Source organism: Protomyctophum bolini (assembly GCF_963924005.1).
Source record: "Protomyctophum bolini genome assembly, chromosome: 8".
NCBI lineage: Eukaryota > Metazoa > Chordata > Actinopteri > Myctophiformes > Myctophidae > Protomyctophum > Protomyctophum bolini.
The window spans coordinates 16,370,069-16,387,379 of NC_137869.1; the positions used below are offsets into that span (position 1 = coordinate 16,370,069).

Consider the following 17,311-nt stretch of genomic DNA (forward strand, 5'->3'; position numbering starts at 1 on the left):
ATTCTAAAAAGCCCTTTTCAGAAATACTTGGGGTTTTTGGTCAGTAAACAACAAAACATTAACTGAAGGAAGAGCAAAGACCCTGAGTGAAGCCCAAAAGGGTTGAGAGTTTGTAGTATAAAATATATGGCTTAAATGGTTAAACATGAGATAAATAATAATTTGTTGTATTCTGCACATTGGCACACATTGTGAACACATTTGAAAATATGTCAATGAAACCGTCAGAAGTTCACAATTAGGCTTCTAAGAATTTCTTCAGTGAGGACGTTCGCTGTTGGATACAATGATGAATTTGCCGACTTATTGTTTGTGAGCGGATTGAGTACATTTTTATATGCATGACTATCAGCCTCACACATACAACTATATATATATAGAGAGCAGAGAGCAAAGTTTTCCACCGTAAGCCCCTGGGTTTACGGTGTAAGGACACAGCAGCACTGAAAAACCAAAAACCCCTTCCTCCTCAACCCATGCACACACAATCACAAAAGTGTGGTCTGAGGTTTTGTTACTAGGTGATGTAGCAAAAATATGATGCACCAAAATGTACCACTACCGCCCTCACCGCTCTTTCAGATCTGTGCAAAGAATTCTCATTTGGGTTACGATAAAATCAAATGCAGTGTATCGAATTTGACTCGATAAGGTTGTATTATCGGCATTAAATGTGCGTATACTCATTTAATTCATCCCTATCTGCATGAACAGTTTGTTTAACTGTAAACCAAACTCTTCTATTGCAAAATCACTGTGTCAGGGTTGAGTTCTTGGTCTGTGGTTTCGGTACCTGCACAACATGTGCTGTAACGAGGCAAAGCAGCAGATTTTCGAACCCACAACGGTGGTATTCGCATCACATTCTGGGCTTGCAGATCTGCACACACACACACACACACACACACACACAGACGGAACAGAATTATTATTATTTATTTATTTGTTTTAATTTTTTTCAGCAGCCCAAGCCCAGCCCAGCCTGATCAATTGGCATACTGGTGCATTTTCATCCCGAACCCGTCTGGTATGGTCGGGTTCGGGCTGAATTTGAGAACCTCTAAGGCCCAAACCACAACAATGATTCGCCATGTAACCATTATCCCCAATGGCAGTTGCAAGGAGTTGCATTGGTGTGACATGCCTTAAAACTGTTTTGTTGCAAGGAGTTGCGACTACTTGCAAGGAGTTGCAACTAGTGTGATTTGGGCCTTGCACACCAAAAAACAGCCAATCTTCAAGTGTGGTGCAGCATAATGCGTTGTTAGCATGTATTGTAGATCTGCTAAGCTATGGCGATGTGTGATTTGAAGCATTATATTTATTTAACTTATTAAAGTGTGTGTTTTTGCACGGCTCGTATCAAAAAATGAAAAATGTTGCCATTCAAACTAACTAGCTATCCTAACTGTAACAGACATAGAAGTAGCCGTATATATCCTGCACCCCATTTGAACACCGCAGCTCAGTATCTCTACATCACAAACCACTTCCTATTGTGCAGAGATACACTGGATACATGCTTGATTTAGTTTGAGGTTTCGATGATATGCTTAGAGATTTATGTACAAGATTTTTGTCTTAAAGTGATAACCACAGTTTTTTCGTTGCCCAGCATTAAGGGAGAAGTGTGTAGACGGTAGACGCTTGTTGCTTACTTATCTGAAGCGATGCGTTAACATTACCTGTACTTATAAACAATAGCTATAGCTACAACTTAACATCCTAATCCAGTAGAAAATGTTGGTCTTGAAGAGGAATAATACATATTTAATGTATAGTTAATATATGTTTATTTTGTAAGTTACAGTTCACATAAAATTGGTGCTCTTTCTGAGGAATGACACTCTTGTGAAACAAAGATTACACTATTGTAACTGTTTTAAAATGAAGAGCAAAGGAATTATTGGAATCCTCATGAATGGCTCAAAGAGCAACTGAACACACAAAAGTACATCATAATGCTAACAATTGATTGATTCTGGTCTCAATCTCTGGTGTTCAAATATCATTTTTGTAAGAGGTTTTTGGGGCTTTTGCTATGCCTTTTATTGATAGTAGTGTGACAGGAAATGGGGAGAGAGTTGGGGGGGGGGTGACACGCAGCAAATCGTCGGGATCGGGACTCAAACCTGCAACATGCTGTCAGGCTCCTAGGTGCCTGGACCGCTAGGCCAGTGTTCAATATCCTGTGACATTGTGCTGTACCTCATACATATGGAGAACAGTCCAACGTCATACTGTCATGGCCATCAAAGATTGCACTCCATTTTTGCATCAAAAAAAGAAAAAAATATATATATATATATATATATATTTTTTTTTTAGAACACTTTACTGGGGTCTTTATGTGTGTAATATGTGGTTTTAGATATTTTAGATTTTAGCAATGTACATGTCATGGACACTGGGCTCACTTCCTTCCTGGACTACAATTCCCATAATGCTTTGGTGCACTGCTCCGCCTCCTCCTTGTGTAGGATGTAGTCCAGGAAAGCTTATTATTGGCTGTGATTTTCTTCTTGATTCTTAATCTTTAATGTGATGCTCACAGAGTTTGTCTTAGTTGAAACGTTATTTTACCAGACTTTAACAGCTCAACTCAAAATTCACGACAGCTTGCTGCCATTCATTACTCTGAATTGAATGGAACACAACAGTTTTTTGGGGGTATTGAGGGTGAGGAAGCCATTACTTTTCAGACGTTTGGCATCCCTGGCCACAGTTTGACACCTGGTGATTCATGCAGCTGAGCACAAGGAAGTTTTTAACTGCCTGCCCCTTATCGTTAACTGTGCTTTCAGGGGGAGGAAACCTCAAAAACAACAGTTCTTGGAATAACGTCAACCACTTAGATTGGTCCCGGCCCCCCCCCAAAAAAGAGAAGAAAAAAGAACACTATCAGGAGCTCACAGAAATCAAACCCCCCGCCCCACTACCGTCTATATTTCGGGTGTTTGCTACCAGGCAGAGGTGACAGTCTCACCTCCCTGCCCTAGATAACCCACGCCTGCATAGTGTGCGTACAGCTTCCCTTTTTTTCTCCGTCTTCCAAGCTGTTGCCTGTGGTTTGCCCTCACTCACTTGGCCCGCTGTGTCAACTGGTGGCTTCATGGGTGTGATTTTTGAGGTCTGAAATAAACTGTTTGTCTCCTATAGCTGCAGATGTCTTTGCTGAAGAAGGTAAACATCATGCAGGCAGTTTTGCTGTTGAATATCGCTATGAGCTTCATCCCCAGGGCCTCTAGAGGAAATCAAGCACAAATGGCAAAAATGTTGTGCCAGGCTTCCCCTGACAGCTGGAGCTGTAGTCTGAAGACATATTTATGTACAGCATAGGGCACTTTGTGATGTTACTTTGTGCGCAGTAATCCGCCTATACTATCTTTGTTATTTTTTGTTTTCTTTGACCCATGTTATAGTCTTTCCACTACAAGGCTTTGTACTAAAACCCGGTGTAGTTGCGCTATGCATGGACAGTTATGGTCTTTCTACAGTTATCTCAGGTATTTGTATATCCAATCCGCGGTCAGTTTCGACTGATTCATGTTCATGAGTATACTACATGATCCATCCAAGTATCCAACATGAACAAAACACTCAATAATCTGTTTATTGTCATATCGGCATTGTGACCATTTTGTCTATCCATCTGTCATTCAGTTCCATAGAATTTACATTGCCTTTTGAGAGACAAGTGAGACATAGACATTTAGTATGTTGTTTTTTTTGTTCATTTAAATAGAAAGAAGAAGGGAAGGTCCAAGGTCAACTGAACCGCACAGACTCAAGCCAGTACATCCGTGACCTGAAGGACCAGATAGGAGAACTCAAACATGAGGTGAGTCCTATAAAACCACTCTGTGCAATTTATCAGGCACCAGTACTGTCATGGTACAGTACGCAAATTATTTGTGTTAGAATGTTTCACAATTTGCTCATATTTTGGGTTTACTCTGAGGACGGTAGACTGTTAACTACGCCCATGAACTTCCTGCACGGAGTATGCAGCAGCAGACCACCTCTCGATAGACGATAGTGCATTGTGCATTCACAGTCACACAACCTAATAATATGTTTACGATGGTCGCTTTGACGTGCTATGCCCGAATCATATTGGTATGTGTGTACACAGTATATCATTTCTGCCAGAATGTAATGTAATATCCAATACAAAAAGTGGTGGTTGTGGTCCCAATATATGTATTCCAACATCATGGCATAGTGCTTAATTGTTGTTATTGCTGCTACAATGTTGAAGAACCAAAAACAAGAATTTTACTCTTGTGTATTAGGATCTGAAGTACAAACAAGTGTTACTAAAGCTTTCTAAACTAACAAAGAAACTGGTCTTTCAGTACATCCATTATTCTCAAGGTGGGATGTCTTTATATTTGTAATTTTACCGCCTCCTGCTAAAGGAAGGCAACCATCTCAATAAAAGGTTTGTGGTTCGTGTGTGCAACACTAAATCATGTTGTGCCTCATATCAAGGCAGTGTGGTGCAGTCAACCAGGATGTTCATTCCCCTTGGCTGGCTCAGGCCTGTTGAAGAAGGGCCTGCTATGTAGATTTAAGTGTTTGTGGTGAGAGGAGCGGAACGGTTGCAAAAATTACAGTCCGCTACAAACACCCCACAACTTAAAGCTAAACCTGGTCCTGACCGAGTCAGTTGGCAGGAAATTGTGAGAGGATCCGAATGGTTGTAAAACAAATGACAGTCTGCTACACCCACAACTTAAAGTTAAACCTGGTCCTGAGTCAGTTCAGTTAGCAAGAAATGAAGCAAAGAAATCAGCACTCAATCACATTCCAAGATACAGTATTACAAGTGTCCATTCTTTGTAATTAACATTTTGGAAGATGTAGGCAAATGTGATGTTCCAGTGTGTTTGTCTAAACTGGCCCTGTGAATGCGTTTCCTCCTACATGTCTGTCTTTGCATGGCAGGCTGATGCAGGTGAGTAGTAGCTTGACAGGGATGTACCTGTACTAGTTTGTATCCAGTGTTTCTACCCAGAACGTATTTTGAAATCTCTGACCTCGGTCTCTACAGGCCAGCCCAAGACCCAATTCAATTAAAAATGAAAAAAGTAGCTTTAACACAAAGTATGCCAAGAACGCGGGACCTCGTTCTTCTCTCCACAACCTGCCTTTGCCAGAACAAAGGAACTTGTCTTTATTTAATTGAATTTAATCCAGTAATTAAAAATAATATTAAAAAATATATATATTTATTTATTTTGCTTTTACTCTCATTTTAGACAGCCTACATACACATCCGACTGTACATGCACGCTTATTTGTCCTTTTTCTCCTCAAAATGAGACAAACTGCTATCTTTGGGACCTTATAAAACCCTACTCTTTGATCACGCTAAGAAAGTTAATCCATCGCAAGTTGATACACTGCCAAGAATGAGGATGTAGCTCAAATATGGAGGGCTATCACTTCCGGATCGGGCGGTGGTCTCTTATGCGTTTTTCACGCATTACACTGGCACTTGCCTCACGATCCTGCCTATAGTAGCGGGAGGGAATGTGTTAAGACTATAACGATTTATACCTGGTTCCTCATGTCGCACATCAAAAATACACTATTATTTACTATTTTTATTCTTTTATTTCATCTTTATTTAACCAGTAAAAACACATTTAGAAAGTCTCTTTTTCAACGATTTTCAAGCTCACAACTTATCACGAGCTTCTAAATCTTCTGTTTTCAGTGCACCATACGCAACCAAGTATAAATCGGGCTTTAAATGACCAAACGTGTTTCATCCCAATTTCTTTTTGGACTGATTTGCTGTCTGCATGTGATGTCTGGCAGTGATACTCCATCATCACTGATCACTCAGCCCACATTTGACCACACAGTGGTATTTGTAGCAGTTTTGTGCATGTTTTGTCTCAGTAATTCTAATTCAGAAGTGCATGTCATCATCCTATATTAAAATTAGCTAATGGGAGGGCCCGATGGCGGATCTATGATCTTCTATTTTGGACAGTTTTTCTTTTCTTTTGTTCAAAATGTCCAAAATGGGGACACCTCTAATGACCCCTCCCCCTCTTCTTCACAGATTCGTTGCTTAAAAGGACAGAGGGGGGGCTTGGCCAGCCAGCCCACCTTTGACAGCATTCACATCGTCAATCACTACGCGACGGACAACGAGTCGTACCACTCCTCGGATGACGACATCACCGCCCTCCAGGACCACCACCAGCGGAGGAGCGATGGTAACAGCAGCCGTATCAGACTGCACCCCAACCTGGGAGACACTGACAGTGAAGGAGAGGAGGACGGGGAGGCCCTGCGCCTCACTGTACCCTCCAATGGCAGCCACAAGTCCACCACGGTGTGACCACCGCTAGCTTACGGCCGGAGTCTGTCCCCAGGATACCACTCACACTGGGGGACGATGGGAGATGCTGGTGGCTCACGGTAGCCGTTCTACGGGAGAATTCAAGGTCTTCTACAATGTCACAGTTTCGTAGCGGAATGCATTGCCATTTCATATCACGAGAGTCACACATGGATTGTCTTTTTTCCGTTTATTTGCTTTTGGCGTCCATGATTTTTATTATTATTGTTATTATAATTATTATTCTCTGGGATGTTAGACACCTACAGTACCTGCTCACCACTGACTGCGTCACCATGGACCCTGCAGAGAAGAATTTGATTTAGACTGTGCAACTAATCTGACTCCTGCCGCCAGATTACCATGGAGAGGGAAGGGAGGAGGGGTGACGGGCAAACACTGCAAGCCACACCAGGCCCTTCAGCTAGGTACAACGCAAAGAAAGAGACTGTGCAATAATGCTTTATGACACTTGATTCAATCACTTTTTTTAAAGTCGACATCCAAGAAGACAAACCTTTACTACTACCAGTAATCGGCCGTCGTGACACAGAAATAAATCATAAATACATGATTGGTTGTGTACCACACTATGTAGTTATGCATATTAGAGAGCCCATGCAGCATCAAAGGAACTGGTATCAAGCTACTTACTTGAGATGGTGGTGACGTTCGGCCTTAGCCAGTATCGCATGCCTTCTACCGCGCTGGTGGAACATGAGGTCAAAGTGAATTTTGCATCCATGTATATATGTAAATGTGTCTCGTTGTTTTTTCATTTCCATTTGAACTTGAAAATATGTATCTAAAGAATTATTATTGCATATGTAATGTGTAGAATGTATTATAAAAGTCAGATGAAAGGGACATTATAGTTTAATATGGTGCAGATTGTGCGTTTCTTTTTAAAGGTTGACGGCATCAGTGATTTATTTTCCCATTTAAAAAGTGGAACGGACGTAGGTTCCCTTCAAGTGAAGCTTTCAGCTTGCGGTTTAAAGAGTGTGATAGCTATAGTTGAAATGAACTTTCCATCCAGTTTACAGGGACTGATTTCTACATACTGTGGCTTTTATGAGATTTCTTAGTCTTATACCTTAAAAAATATATAATCATTCTGTTTAAAGTCCGGTAAACAGAATATATCATCTCCACTGTTCAGTTGGAAACATGATCAAATCTGTCAAAGGTTTGGTGTGTTAAATTTGCATGGAAATGTGTGATGAATTGAACAGTGTTACCAAAGCAGGCACTGTACTGTGCTGTCACTGTCAGCCACAAGCCAGCTCCACTCCATTTCATACGGGAGGACAGAGGTCCAGTAGACCATCAATGTTTTACTCTGAATGACCTGAACACTAAGCCAATTGTAAGTGAAGATGGCGGTGGTTGCGTGTACTCCACCACCGCTACACTGTCATCATCTTCATATAAGGATCCCCCACCAACACACACCTAACCCTGCTGACAACCAAGAAACTGTGTCGCTGTTTGAGAGAGAAACACTTTATAGCACTTTGAGTCTGCAGTGCAGTTTATGGACGCATGTTGCATACGTTAACACTATGACCACACATTTAGAATAAATAAAAAAGCAAAACTAGAACATGATGTCATTGACCTGTCACCTGTGTGATGAGTTCACAATAAACCGTTTGATATACTTTTTACGTTGGTCTTGTCTTTTTGTGGTATTTGACCTATTCATGACCCAGGCTGAAATAATGAACTGTTTCAATGGCAGAAAGTGTGTCTGGGGAGTTAGTTAACACCCTCTTCCTCAACAAATGATTGTTATTCGGATTGTGTTCAGGAAGTGGCTTCTGGAGATGCACTATGAGAGACCCATGTGGTTATTATGTGGGGTGTTTAATCATAAATCAGCATTGGACTTCAGGCAGTTTTGAAGGATCAACGCAGGTTTGTTTTAATAACAATATAGGCTAAGTTTATTAAGCCTTTTATATTTGAAGAAAATCTCAAAAGTTGTAATGCCATAGCCTACACTCTCGTAATTACATTGACTAGCATATTTGGTATTGTGGCATTTTGCTTAAATTGACTGCTTAGACCTAACTTTAGGTAAGGCTATGGCTTGCATCAATTCTCATGAGACTATCAGTGAAATGTATTATGGGGTAGGTGGCTATAGGCTTTAGTTTTCATTAACTTATACTGTAATTAATAGCTACTTCTATCACTTTATTTTGCTCGACGAGTCTGGATTTGCAATCAGATGTCCAGGTGTATATAAAATAGCATTTAACAAGTCTAAGACTAAAGCCTAATTGTATAAGCAAGCAAGATAGCATGTCTAGGTTTTTGAGGGGTGCACGCCCGACCGCCAGTCCTATACTGTATGTCCAGCTTTTGGTGTGTGTTTAACAGTGTAAACACAAACTTTGTTCTAACACAAACACTGTGCCATTGATAATGAATGGCCATTTTTACATCATAGTGTAAACACAAACTTTAAGAGCTGGACATGATGTATGATAAGAGCGCCCCTCACTTCACACAGGTGTAATTTTTGAGGGGTGCTCCTTACAGCTTTTGTCTTCACAGGTCTCAATATTTGCCATTGACAATGAAAGGATAAATTAGGTAAAACTTCCGCCAAATATGATGTAAATTAAACATCAAAACATTAAACGCCATTGACAATGAAGGGAAAATCATGTAGACGAGCAAATCGCCTAACCAAATCACATACCAATCACATGTCGGTGGGAACACTTGGCCAATAAGGGACCACCATTGTTGATGTTGTACGATGATGTACAATGATGATGATGAGCGCCCCTCACTTCACACGGGTGTGATTTTCTCAGTATAATTCCCTCGCATAGGCTACAGCGGTCTTTCAGATTTTTTTGTTATTATTCTTTTAAATGCTCTCAGTCAAAATTAAACTATATACATGCAGGTCTATAGACAGCGGATTCGCCAATTAGGCCTATTTAATTATAGCCTAAATAGCCTACAATCAAACGAGATACAGGCCATTCTTATTTAATTTGAACATAAATAAGTATTTGGGCTTGGGACATTTTAAAGGTGCACGTGAGTATATTTATTTTAACAAAAAAGTTAAAACTCTTGTCCGATATTGCACGCTATATAGGCTGGCTATATGGGCCTATAGTGCTCGATCAGTAACGGGTCTCCTCGTTTCTCCATCTCATAGGCTAAACAGTCATAAATTATTCATCATCCAAATTCACTTGTTTGTGTTGTAGCCTACTTGTAGTTCTCTCTTAATTAAATACATTTTAAATTCTTAGCCTATAAATTGTTAGCATATCCTCCAAATCGACTATGCAATGAGCTGCATAGGGAGACCCGTCTGAAGTCTGAACTATAGAAACTACTGTATAGCTAGCCTACCAGATCTATAATGATTAGGCTACAACTTAGGCCATATGATATAACATTATATTTTAACAACAATAAGAAGAACAAAATAGAAAGAAAGAAAATCACTTGCGGCATCTTAAACTATAAGCTAAAAGGGAAGCTCGTGAAATACAACTTTGTACAATGTGGCTGATTCTCTGCATGTCATTTGAGTGTCATTCCTTAACCAGTGACAGGATGCTGATGACAGTGGTGTGTGCACTGTGCAGGCTAATCAACAAGGGACATATGGAGCTTTGATTTCCTGTCCTATAGGAGATAGGCCTATATTTCTTCTGATCATTTAAGCACTTCTGCACATGCTGCATGCATCCATATTCACACTTCGACGTAAAATAACTGATTTACAAAAAACATTTATTTACATAAACCATTTACAAATAGGCTCTACAAAATAAGACGAATTATCAGTGCGCAATGCGTCTAACTGTAACTATATTGCATCCACAGGGCTCCCTAGTGGCCCCTGTCTTGTGCATGCATGCTAGCTGTCCTATTGTTCCGTGCGTAATGAGCCAAACCAGGTAATCAGCGTCCTGAGCGAATGGAAAACAGGTTGCCTCTGTTCGAGGCCTTCTCCTCCTCAACATATAATACCACGTAGAAATTCGAAACGCTCGTGCAGCACCGGCACCGAGAGTGTCTGTCACGGGCCGGACATATAATGGTAGACCTATATAGCCAGAGTCGCCTCGGTTGATTCACAGAGCCTATATAATAGGACGGCAGGGCTTCTCATTCTGATATTTGTCCAGAATTATGGCATGAAAAATGCATTAATTCATAAGAGCAACAGCGCATCGTGTCTCTCGTGTGTCAGACTGATGGGCCCCGGCACCCTGCTGTTTGCCTCCCTCCCCTCCCTCACCCACCAAGATTGAGTAACGCATTGATAAAGCGGTGTAGCCTTCTCTTATCCTGATTGCCACGGGCTTCAAGTCCCATGGAGACATAATAGCCCGGTGTGATTCTGAAGGGACCTGCGATTGTCCTGGGCTAAGGACCAATGGCCAGTTAGAGGCGGTGGTCTGCAGTGGAGAGACCATAGAGTATTAAGAGACGCACACCCACACCAAAGGCACCTGTCTGTGTCCGTCCCCAAACACCTGGCAGGCGAGAGACGCAGTGTGCGCATGCTCGGCTATCAGTTGAAAATCTCATGTATCATTTTGACCACACGTCTTTAGTTCAAATCTTTGCAGGGTTGACAACAACACGCACACACACCAGCAGCCAGGTCAATCCGAGGGAATAGTAGCCTACACTGATTGCTGCTGTATCACCATCACAGAACGAGGGGGCCAAGCGAATTAAGAAAAATGCCTCGTTCATTCTTGGTTAAGAGTAAAAAGGCACACAGTTACCACCAGCCGCGAACTTTGGAGGATGACTACAATCGACTGGATACCATCCTGGCTCAAATATGTTCAGGTAAGTGAATAGCCTAAAATGTGCATGCACAATAAAATCATTAACTCCGAATGCGAGAAGGAACTAAATGGTTTTGTACACTTTCTGAGTTATCAATGTGGTGTATTTTTGCTTTGCATTAAGGTGTATTTTGTTGTCCATACAATTTGAAATGGCTTAAAATGCTATGAAATATGAATTGTTCGTTTAAATCTATGCTCCAACCAATCATATAACTCATGCTCCTATATAATATTTAACGATTGGGAATTTGAGACCTATAAAAATATTACGCACACTGTTATTATCCAACCAAACATGTTTTGAAGTATGTCAACAGTAGATTTTATTGAAACATTCATTGAAGCATGCCTAAAATAGCCTACATTTGTTTTTATTTAATTGAGGATATAGATATCACAAATGTACACGACAGTGTGCAGGGGCTAATAATATTGTTCTGAATTTCTCATTGTGTATCCATTCTTTAGACAGCGATAAGCTTCCAGAGGACAGTGATGTTTTGACGCTCGATGGCTACGCGCTGTCCCCCGACTCACACCTGGTCGACACCGGGGATTTCTCCTCCAAGTCCCCGTTGAGCTGTGGCAGCAGTGTGTGTGGTCGTTCCCCGGACTATGAGGACTTTTGGCGGCCTCCATCTCCCTCTGCATCCCCCGGTACAGTCATCTGCTATTCATCTGCTAAACCAACTTAATAGTTTATAACAAGAAATTGATCAATAACAAATGCGAAATCCCCGTGATATGATGTGTATATAGGCCTATATATATTCGTGTCAAATGTGTTGTTTTGTTTACATAGTTGATAGTCATATATGTGGTGGACTTTGAAATGTACATTTGTGTATAATATTGTTTGCAGCAACAACAACAACAACAACAACAACAACCTGTCTATATTTTGTATTCCCCAAAACAGTTGATTCAGAGAAATCTCTGTCACCGTTGGCGGATGAGACGCAGCCCTTCACGGTTCCCTTCAGGCCTTACGCATGGAACCGTTACCCTCCTGGTCCGGACATGAGACATGCAGTCCAGCAGCACTCGTTCCATCACAGCGTGGATCTGGAGATGAGCCCTTCGTCCCTGCAGGCGTTCTATGGCGACAGGACCGGCGACCCCAGCAGCGCCTGCTTCGCGGACAGAGGGGCTCTCGGAGACGAGCATTACAGCGATTACAGGCACCACGCCGCTAATCTGTTCGACAGAAGTCCCGTGCTGTTTACAGACAAACCCCACCATGACATCAAGGCGCAGTCCGAGCTGCTCTGCTCGCGGCTCATTCTCACCGGCGCCTACAAGTGCACCAAGTGCAGTAAGGTGAGGAAACAACTCAAAAGGACAAATCATATAGCCATATGCCTATAGCTATTATGTGAATTTAACATTGAGGCTACCCTTGGAGTTACACAAATATTTATGGATACATAAACACACACATGCATTTGATTTTTCTGTGTAAATTTAAGAAAGACAACTTTTTGTTGACAACTCCTCATCAGTGTTTCAATAATATTTTCTCTGCAGGTGTTCTCTACGCCCCACGGACTGGAGGTTCACGTCCGCAGATCACACAGCGGGACGAGGCCGTTTGCGTGTGATATGTGCGGCAAAACGTTTGGCCACGCAGTCAGCCTCGAACAACATAAAGCAGTGCACTCACAGGTATAGGCCTATATGCATATTAAATATAGGCGATGCATCACAATAAATGTAAATTTAGCCTTCAATAACCGACTTGAATTCACAATTAACGGGCCTCTCCAATTCAAATTTCAGGAAAGAAGTTTCGACTGCAAAATATGCGGCAAAACTTTTAAAAGGTCATCTACTCTGTCCACGCACCTCCTCATCCACTCGGACACGCGGCCTTACCCGTGCCAGTACTGTGGGAAGAGGTTTCATCAGAAATCAGACATGAAAAAACACACGTTCATCCACACAGGTGAGTTAATCAGCACCGGAATGCTAAAGGGAGAAAAGGATCATCCCTGGACGTTATTTATTAGGTGGACATATACACAACCTGTGCGTAATTGCACATTTCGCCATGTGCGTAATTGTCCATAAGATTTAGACTGTAGACATGTATTTTTACATGTAAGAATCTAAATCTTATTCCTGAGAAGAAGTTGAATTAATTTCACGTTTTTTTCTGTGCAGGTGAGAAGCCTCATAAATGCCAGGTGTGCGGCAAAGCGTTCAGCCAGAGCTCCAATCTCATAACGCACAGTCGCAAACATACGGGCTTCAAACCTTTCGGCTGTGACCTCTGTGGCAAAGGATTTCAACGAAAGGTGGATTTGAGAAGACACAAGGAAACGCAGCATGGACTGAAATGAACTTCCCCAAATACAATTAAACTCAAACACACGAGCTCTCGGCAACACTATTATAGATGCTTATATGGACGCCACAGAGAACCAGATTATAAACTGTATGGAATTCAAATGACCAGCCTGTTTTATACAAGGCTATAGGCTACCGCAAATTAGTTTGTTATGCTCATATGCTGATTGAGTATACCGGTAATGACATTTTGCTGTAGGCTGGGCTGAATATGGGTGGGTATATCCCTGCTAAACCCAAAATATTTACACACCATAACCGGATCGACAACATAACCACCAAGAAAAAATCTGCGCCTCTCCAAAGAATGACATTTTGTTTTCAGTCGAGAAATGCTGGCAAAACAGTCTGCACAGGACTGTGTGATTTAATAAACATAAGGATATTTTCTGAAATGCTATTCTGAAATGCTTTTCTCTTTTGCACATTTTGGTCGTTACGCACATGCTGTCATTTACAAATGAAATGTATGATATTTAATGATTTAATGTAATGATATTTTATTTATTTATTTATTATGCCTATACGTCCTGTGGTCGTTTGAATTGAAAATGCAATAAATGTTTTGAAGTAAATGTATAGATGTATATTTTCTTATCCCGATGAGGTAAATTAAGAAGAATCTCCAGACAATAAGAACCCTCACACAATGAGGCCTACTGAACCTTAAAAATGAAGCAGCTATAGCGAGTAGTCAAAATAATTCAAAAACAAGATAACAGTAGGCTAACACCTTTATTACACTTACTGTAAACTTCTCCATATAGGCTTTGGGCTATATTATAGGCGGCAGGCCTACTGTATATTTACAAACAACAGCACGTGCATACACAACAGAAACTAAATAAAAAGTGAACACTGATGGGGATTTTAAAAACAGTGATTGTTACTGAAAGAAAAAGATATCCCAAGAACAAAAAATAATACAAACCAGGACCATCCAATTAGTATTTGACTTATATTAAATAGACTAGCCTATAGGCCTAAATATAGCAGGTTTATTTTTCGCTTTTTGTGGTTAATAATTTTCAAATAATTGATGAGTGGCCTCGGCTCTGAATTGATTTAAGTTGAGTCTCCGGCCATGGGAGTATATCCTACATATATGTAATAGCTCTTAAAGTAATTTTGCCTTTGGGCATTTTACTGGAAATCTACGAGGAGCAGACCACTGCAGGAGAAGTCAGGTGTCACGGGAAGACTCCTCATGGGTCTCAAGTGAGAGCAGGCTTCTATTATTCATCATTCACAATTTCACAGCCATGTGCTAAAGCCACGCATAAACGTTTCTTTATAGGCTACATCACATAAAGCGCTATCTCTACTAATAACAAGGCTATAGCCTTGTTGTAACTGTCAGCCTGATGCCAGTATAGCCTACAGCGGTGTCGCCTGCCGAGTGCCGACAAGATAAGAAGTTATCTATAAGCATAAGCTCACGAGTCACGACGTGTCATCGCTTAATTGTCTGCAAACGACAGCCGTCGTGCGATGAAGTGGCCAGGCCTAATCTTAAAAGGGCAGGCAAATGACAAATCATTGCTCCGCAGGGTGTTTTCGCAACCCTTTCGCGTCTTGCAATGAAAGCCGTGTCGTGTGCTTCATATAGCCAGAGGCTTGGGGTGTTTGTTTTGACCATCATTTGTTTGAACCATAAACACAGCCTGGGAAGATTAACCGTTAACCAAATGTTGTTTTTAAAACTCGGCTTTGCTTTGAATTGGTTTAATTCGCCTATATAGAAATATACGTCAGGCCAGCTGTCAAATTTAAAGGACCACTTCACCACTTTTCAACCTAACCTTTTTCTACTTGGCCTGTGTCTCAAGGGCTGTGGGCAGCCGGGCAGGTTTTTAATGGAAGCCATCATTCTCACGATAATAAAAATCCAAATATGTTTTACAAAAAATCTTGTTTAAAAAAAAATCTGCCTATGCAGCCCTCCCATGAGACACAGACAAAGAATTGTGGTAGCTATTTTGTCATGACTCATGAACATTAGTGAGGACTCGGAGTCGAGACGACTAGACCAATTAGTGGATATGCTGTGATGCCATGTCTTCCTTCTCAGAATGCATTTCTTTCATGTGGATTCCAACTTAAGGGATTCGATTTCCCAAAAGTTGCGTAACTGACAGTGCCTGTTCCTCTCCGCTGCATGATGTGCAGTGAAACGTTTGTGGTTGCAAGAGTCAATATTTTTCAAGCTTTTCTCCGGAACTTAATGCATAGATTCATGTGTGGCTTATGTGTCTGTGAATAGCATCATCGTCAGTTTAAATTACCCTGTCAAAAGTTGCACTATACTCCTCTAGCCTTATAGAAAAGACATAGATTTAAAAAAGCCTTTATTTATAACTGTCACGAATGCCTGTCTAACATGTACTTGGACTTTTTGTAATTGTTTGTAATGTATATATTGTATTTTGTGATTTGTATGTTTTTCTATGGATCATTGACCCTGAGTCTGCAATAAAGGCATTCATTCATTCATAAGGAAGGCTATGCCACACAGACCCTCAAGTAGCGTCGCAAGTCGCAGTCCCGCCCCCTTTCATGACGACGAGCGGCCCGGAAGAGAATGTCCCATTCATTTTTCCAATAGACGTTTCAGCCTCGGAGCCAACTGGTGACACTGACAAGTTGACAACTCATGAACACAATGTTTTTAAAAAGTGTTGTACCCTGCCCTTTTTGAGTACCACTCCCTACCCTTACGGAGCTATGTGCCTGCCTGCCTGCCTGCCTGCCTGCCTGCCTGCCTGCCTGCCTGCCTGCCTGCCTGCCTGCCTGCCTGCCTGCCTGCCTGCCTGCCTGCCTGCCTGCCTGCCTTCCTTGCCTGGGTGGGTATGAGCACGAAAACAGCATGGTATGGCTGTTTTTCACCACCTGTGCGCAAACTAACACACAAACACACACGCACATAAACTATGATGATTTCGGGTGTGCCAGTACAGTACAGTGACATTAGTACAATACAGTAGAGGGTACAGTAGAGCAGGGACCCCCACGCGGTAACTCTGTCATTTCTCAACCGTTTCGGACGTGGGGCGGCTCGCCGGATTCGACCCGGCGTTCCCAGGGGACCACCACGGCACCCTGGCCGTGGTGGTCCTCCTGTGTGTCTGGAACTTCCGGGACCCCCACACGGAGTTGCACCACTCACTTGACATGGGTGTGATTTTTTGAGTGGTGCAGCGACTGCAGCCACTCCAAGAAACAGCAATGTTCCTAATGTCCATCCCTATGTCTAGTAAATATTCCCGAACTGTGGAGGGCAGCAATGTGCTGAAAAGGCATCCAGTCTGCCGTAAACCCATAAGAAGAAGAAGAAGAAGAAGAAGAAGAATTAGGTGTAAAGTGATTTTGATGCGAAATTTGCTGGGGAACCCGAATCCCCTCAAGGACTCCTGCGGATCCCCGAACGCCCGAACCTCACTTTATTGAAAACCACTGCCAGGCTATCTCGTTAATTCCTGTTTTTTATGTTTGTAAAATGCCATGCTATGTTGAATGACATCCAGCAATCAGTGAATCCTATGCTTCAACAATGAGTCGACTGAAATCTCTTCACTGATGGAGTCACAAGGATTAATGCGGCATGCCTCAGTTTTACCCCTAGCCCTGAAAAATGACATACTAGTCACATGCCTCAGTTTTACCCCTAGCCCTGAAACATGACATACTAGTCACATGCCTCAGTTTTACCCCTAGCCCTGAAACATGACATACGAGTCACATGCCTCAGTTT

The 17,311-nt window shown here is 41.8% G+C and overlaps 2 protein-coding genes across 6 annotated transcripts in view; both read left to right on the forward strand.

Annotated features, from left to right (window-relative positions):
* Positions 1 to 8,031, forward strand: part of evi5b (ecotropic viral integration site 5b) — a 40,350-nt gene extending 32,319 nt beyond the window's left edge. For all 5 annotated transcript variants that reach the window (XM_080770672.1, XM_080770671.1, XM_080770670.1 and 2 more), the window contains 2 exons: positions 3,746 to 3,841; positions 6,080 to 8,031. In XM_080770672.1, the coding sequence (XP_080626798.1) occupies positions 3,746 to 3,841; positions 6,080 to 6,361 (378 nt within the window). In that variant the 3' untranslated portion in view covers positions 6,362 to 8,031. The remainder of the gene's footprint in view (positions 1 to 3,745; positions 3,842 to 6,079) is intronic.
* A 3,066-nt stretch (positions 8,032 to 11,097) lies between these two features.
* Positions 11,098 to 13,553, forward strand: gfi1ab (growth factor independent 1A transcription repressor b; the record flags this gene model as incomplete). Its single annotated transcript, XM_080770675.1, has 6 exons — positions 11,098 to 11,209; positions 11,680 to 11,868; positions 12,131 to 12,531; positions 12,739 to 12,876; positions 12,991 to 13,156; positions 13,375 to 13,553. 6 exons carry the CDS (start codon positions 11,098 to 11,100, stop codon positions 13,551 to 13,553), a joined length of 1,185 nt encoding a protein of 394 aa, XP_080626801.1.
* Between the last annotated feature and the right edge of the window lie 3,758 nt (positions 13,554 to 17,311).